The 6,196-nt window shown below is 34.2% G+C and overlaps 1 protein-coding gene across 2 annotated transcripts; it reads left to right on the top strand.

The window, feature by feature from the left end:
• Positions 7-5,539, top strand: LOC107621416 (probable serine/threonine-protein kinase At1g54610). Of its 2 annotated transcripts, none has more exons than XM_021113972.1 (9): positions 7-548; positions 1,470-1,754; positions 2,416-2,733; positions 3,015-3,242; positions 3,341-3,438; positions 3,788-3,905; positions 3,995-4,381; positions 4,592-4,661; positions 5,177-5,539. In XM_021113972.1, the coding sequence occupies exons 1-9, from the start codon at positions 195-197 to the stop codon at positions 5,182-5,184; spliced, it is 1,866 nt and encodes a 621-aa protein (XP_020969631.1). In that variant the 5' UTR covers positions 7-194; the 3' UTR covers positions 5,185-5,539. The 2 variants fall into 2 exon arrangements, with proteins under 2 accessions (XP_020969631.1, XP_020969630.1); XM_021113971.1 differs by having other exon boundaries at positions 3,986-4,381.

Raw genomic sequence — 6,196 nt, 5'->3', positions numbered from 1 at the left:
CTCTTCTGATTCGAATTCCAATTAGCAGAAACCTCATTGGGGGGTGTTGATGTTAGGGGGGAGAAACCTCTGTCCCCTGCATTCTTCACCCGCCATCCAATTAGAGGTTGAAAAATAATAACAATAATTTAGTAATTAATCATAATAATAATAAGAAGACGAAGAAAAATCTTGAAAAGGAAAGATTTTGATACATGGGTTGCATCAATTCCAAGAATGCTGTGTCTGGGGACTCATCACCTTATTTATCACCTGTTGATCATGTGATTTTGGAACCTCTTCCTCCACCAGCAGTTTCAGTTGCAGGATCAAGGGGCCATTCTCATGTGGCAGGATCATCATTAGCAGATGAGAACAAGAAGAAATTGAAAAAGAACGCCTCCAAGAAGAGCAATGGCTCCTTTAGCATCAGGCTTGGATTCTCCAAGAGGCATGTTGATGCTGAACACAATGCTGCTGGTTGGCCAAGTTGGCTCACAGTTACTGCTGGTGAAGCTGTTCATGGATGGCTCCCTCTTAGAGCTGATTCTTTTCAAAAGTTAGATAAGGTACTTTTTCAATTAGATTTTGGGGTTTTTGGAAACTGTTTATGTAGGTAATATATTGCTTTCAGGCTTATGAATGATATAAACTAAGTTAAAAAACTTTTCACCTTTTTAATATGGTTGACTAGGACAAAATTTGTAGTGATTTTCTAATAGCTTGTTTGAAAAGTTTCCAATGAGAAAATGTTAACATTCACTAATCACTAATCTTGATCATTTAGACATGAAATTGTTAGTTAGACAAAAAATTTTAAAATAATGATTGCAGGGTTTAAATATGTGAGGTTTGCATGAAATTGCAATCTAGCTAACTAGTTTCGGCAACCGGTAAGTATGGTAGTATTAGGTATTGTTGTTGCATAGCATGGTCAAAATTATCCATTCACCCTCATGTTGTGAGATCTTTCAGAAGGACCTCTCTTTTATTATTCTCCTTAAACAAATGCGGCTTTGGAATTTGTATAAGTATGCATAATATATAGTTTAACTTGAAAGATAATTATATTTTTATAAATAACATATATTCAGTAGTTGCAAAGCTTCATCGTGTTGTTGGGAAGTCAGCACAATTTTTAGTTGCTTTGGTGGAATAAAACTAAGGAATATCAAATTTGAATACTAACTAGCTTGATTTAATGGTAGGGAGATGATTATGAAGTTTAAAGAATTTAGCTTTGAAGGCTATAATATTTTACTTTACGCTATTGTTCTTATCTAATGGCATGTACTGATAAATTGTATAACTTTATATGGAGCTACTAAGGAAACCTTTCCTAATGGCATTGGCACTGGTACAACCGAATTAGGAGCATACGTATTCTTAATGCCAAACTAGCTTTGGTTTTCAAAACATGGCACAATTAGTTTTCTAATTTGATGTTTTCTTATATTAGTGTACTTCTTCCCTTTTGGTTTTTTGTACAGATTGGACAAGGTACTTATAGCAGCGTGTTCAGAGCACGTGAAGTTGAAACAGGAAGGATGTTTGCTCTGAAGAAGGTGCGCTTTGACAATTTACAACCTGAGAGCATTAGATTCATGGCAAGAGAAATATCAATCCTTCGCAGGCTAGACCACCCAAACATCATGAAATTGGAGGGCATAATCACTTCTAAGCAATCTAGTAGCATATACCTTGTTTTTGAATACATGGAGCATGATCTTGCTGGCTTAGTATCGCGTCCTGATATTCTCTTCACTGACTCTCAGGTTGGTTTTTCATCTCATTTATGATAAATTCGAATCTTCATGCCAATTTCCACATGTGTTTTACAAAATATCAATATTTGGTGTTCCTAACATGAAATATGCATACATTAGCATTGATTGAAGCAAAGTATGCGACGATTATCTACACTTATTGTTTTGAAACTGGGGAATCTATCCTGGTCTGCATGTTTCCATAGCCGCAATATGTATGAGGCTATATATGTCATTTTCTTACTCACTTGTGCACCCATTTCCTTGATGTATAAGTCAGTGCTACAAGCTTAAAGATTCTAATAGAAACTATTGCTAAAACGTCATTCATGATGCCTATGTCGAAATTAATACTTAAACAGGACTTGTTCCAGGGATTGTTTGTGAGTTGGAATTTCGGAGGGAAAGGAAATGCTCGTAGTGTTAAATTTTAAATGTTTACGCTACAAAACCTTCCTTTCCCTCCCTTCTCCTCCAAAATCCCAACTCACCAACAAGCCTTTAAGGTTCTATGCTAACTCTAAATCATATCTTGGTCTTCATTTTATGCTACAACACTTTACTTCATTTTATTTGTTTCTTTTTCTCCTTGAAGTCCTCGAGTATTTGAAAGTTATTTAGGTCCTTGTTAGATGTTGGACATTTCATCTTTTCCTTGTTTCTCCCACAGATAAAGTGTTACCTGCGACAGCTATTAAGTGGAATTGAGCACTGTCATATCCGTGGTATCATGCATCGTGACATTAAAGTATCAAATATCTTATTGAACAATGAAGGTATTCTCAAGATAGGAGATTTTGGATTAGCAAATACAATTAGTCCAAATAACAAGCATCAGTTAACCAGTCGTGTAGTAACTCTATGGTATCGCCCTCCTGAGCTCTTGATGGGATCAACCAATTATGGAGTATCGGTTGATTTGTGGAGTGTTGGTTGTGTATTTGCCGAACTTTTTCTAGGAAAACCAATCCTTAAGGGAAGAACTGAGGTAATCTGCTTAATTGATGTATTTGATTCTTTAGTGGTAAGCATCAAAAGACATTTTAAAAAGTTTGTGAACTTTTTGGAAAAAAGATTGCTCTACTTCCTACTATTTTGTGTGTGATTTAGTTTGAAACTTTTCGCATAGAAGCAAGGGACATAAAAACATTGTTGATTACTATGTATAGCAAAACAATAACATAAGCAATACATTAGTACATTCCTTACACTGACACTTATTTTGTGGGAAACACTTTGATATGAGTTATTTTATTTTTGAGCATACAGGTTGAACAACTACACAAAATTTTTAAGCTGTGTGGATCTCCGCCGGACGATTTCTGGAAAAAGTATAAGCTTCCTCATGCAACAGTATTTAAACCTCAAACTACTTACGAAAGCTCTTTGCGTGAGAGGTGTGCCGAGTTTCCAGAAACTGCTGTTGATCTACTTGAGACTTTATTATCCATTGACCCCGCCAATCGTGGAACCGCCTCCTCTGCCCTGATGTCTGAGGTAAACTTCACCAACTTAATGCTAGCAAGTTCAATGTGATTGAGTTTGATTTCTGACATATATATTTTCTTTTCATTTCTTGGAATACCTTGTTATAGTATTTCAACACCAAACCTTATGCTTGCAATCCATCAAACTTGCCAAAGTATTCGCCTAGCAAAGAACTGGATGCTAAAAGTCGGGAAGACATGTCGAGGTAAACTACCTGTCTTCCTTTTTAGTGACATAAAATTGCCACACACAGTTCTTCCACTGCATTTGCCTTCATGTGAAATTGATAATTGAGAATCGTTAGATGAGTGTGTAGTCAAATATGTCAAATCATCTAACCGTTCTTAACTGTCAACTTCATACGAAGACAACTGCATATAATTTTTCAGCATATTTTCCTACTTTGATAGCAAGGGGCTTGGTCTTTAGACTAGCTAATCGTCTCATTTACATTCAAAATCTTCTTAAACCAAGCAAATAATTTAAAATATAGGATTTACTTTCTTATGGATTTTACAATCCTTTTCAACTAAAGTATGGAAATGTATTATCAGGAAAAGGACCGATGATAAAATGCAAATGCGAGATGCTGCAACATCGAGAAGGCAACCAAGACGAGTCAAGAAATATTTGCGAGAACCAATTGATCATACTCAATCAGTTTCCAAAGAGGTAGTTTCTTACTAGTCCACTGCTGCTACATCATGTGAAAATTGTTGCTTTTATATGCTTATCTTTTCTTCTTTTCAAAGCACATGCAGAATGGTCCTCATAATGTTCGTAGAAGTGATGGTAGATCACATATTCAAAAGGGCATAGGAGGACACAAAGACCATCTACACCCCGAAATGGATGCAGTCTCAGACCTTTCGCAGATGGTGAATATTGCAGATGGTAATGGCTTTACTGTACCGGCACAAGGCGGCTATGACTGGGTGAAAAGGAGAAAGCAAGATGCTTCATCTACACTATCAGATGGCTCAAGAAGCAAAATTAGTGCATTGGATCCAAACTTTGCTAAAGGAACTTATGATTTAAACAGACAAAGGATGACTGCTTTGGACAAGAGATATAATGACAAGCAAGGTTACCATGAAGAGACTCGCGTAACGATGGATTTTGATCCTTCCGAACTATTGAATCATCAGGTAATATCATTATTTTAAAGTTGGTTATGTTAGAATGTTTGGACAATGTTGAATTTCTATGTTTAGTTAGAAGAACAGAGGCAACAAGGAACAAGCTCTAAATCATGCCATAAAATAATTTGCACTTGTTTCAAACAATAGCTGAAAACTACTATTTCCTTTTGTTGCACATATGTAATATTGTTTTATTTACCAAAATTAATTTCACAGGGAAATACAGATCATGGTTCGCAAGTGAGTGACATGCGGCGCGAAGTTCGAAAATCAAGGTTTGGAAGAGGTAAATGATTTTTTCTTTCCAGTAGTATGAGTAATGTTTTTACATATACAAAAGTTAAGTATACAAGATCTTTCATCTAAATGAACAACATTATTGTTGTTTCACAAGAACTTGACAAGGGAACTTAAGATGAGTATTCATAAATGAATTTGTGATTATTATATTTTCTCTAAAGAATAAATAGCTATTTTAGCGATTCTGATTTTGACAAAACGGACAGTAACCTTCGTTTTTGATAAAATGAACCCCTGAATATCAGTTCTGTTTGACAAAATGAGCTAATCGTTAACCTATCACTCTGGACGTTAAGTCATTTTGTTAAACAGAATTGCTATTTGGGAGTTTATTTTGTCAAAAAAAAAAAAAGCTTGGGGTCCGTTTTGTTAAAATCAGAACCTTTCGGTTGCCAAAACGGCTATTTAAGCTTCTCTAAAAGAAGAACACTATTGTTGTTTTACAAGAACTTAACAAGGTAACTTAAGATGAGTATTCCTAAATGAATTTGTGATTAACAGAGATATGAAGCAAGGATTTGTAGGAGTGGGAGTTAATCTTCTCTAAATATACAAGGATGCTTGACTAAGCAATCTAGCCAATGCTGGAACATTGTCAATGGCATCTGAACCATTCTAACTACTGCTGGCATGAGACCCTCTTCTTCTACTCCTCTTTTAATGTCAGGAGTCTTCACTTTAACTCCTTCTATCATAAGCATCTCAACATGGAAATATAGAAAATTATATCCATATATGTAAGGTGCCAACATGAAAGATGGTATGATTAAAGAATGGTTATTTTTTCTGGTGGAGTTGCACCTTCCTAGTAAAAGTCCTCTATTTTTTTTCTTTCTTTCTTTCTTTTATTTTTTATTTTTTATTTTTTATTTTTTATTTTTTTTATCTACATCATGACTTCAAAGATGTATTTATTTGAGTGTCATTGTTTTTTTCCTTTTGGGAAAAGTGCCCTCTATGTTTACAATATCTTTAGATAAATAGGTTAGTGAAAAAAATAAAGTAAATCTTCTAAAGTTAATTGTTTTTCAAATAATGTAAAACGAAATTTATTTCTCAAATCGAAAACCAAGGGGGAAAAACCTGAAATACACGACACTAATGTTTTACGGGGACATAGTCTTATATATAAAACCAATTTTCCGGTGCCTTTGATTTTCATACCGAAATTGTCAAATTTTGTCTAATATATTATTTGGAAAAGAGTTTTCAATGTGGAATCTTGTATCTTATAATTTGCACAATTTGATACGGATTTTTTTATGACAATTTCGGCAACTTCCATTCGAATTAGAAAATTATTAGTAACGGCATACAACGCTAGAATTTAGCATGACCAATTAGCTAATAACATCTTAAAGATGTTAATTAAAAAAATACAAATATTAAATTATTAATATTTTTATTCCATTCGATTTACATTTAAAGTAAGAATTTAATTTTAATGCATTGTCAGTGTAAAATTATTTTATATGTACATTTAATTACATAATATCACAATAGCAAAAATAACTACTTTTT

This window comes from Arachis ipaensis, chromosome B10 (genome assembly GCF_000816755.2).
Source record: "Arachis ipaensis cultivar K30076 chromosome B10, Araip1.1, whole genome shotgun sequence".
NCBI lineage: Eukaryota > Viridiplantae > Streptophyta > Magnoliopsida > Fabales > Fabaceae > Arachis > Arachis ipaensis.
The sequence above is the reverse complement of the archived record's forward strand: the minus strand, read 5'-3'. Positions and strand labels throughout refer to the sequence as shown.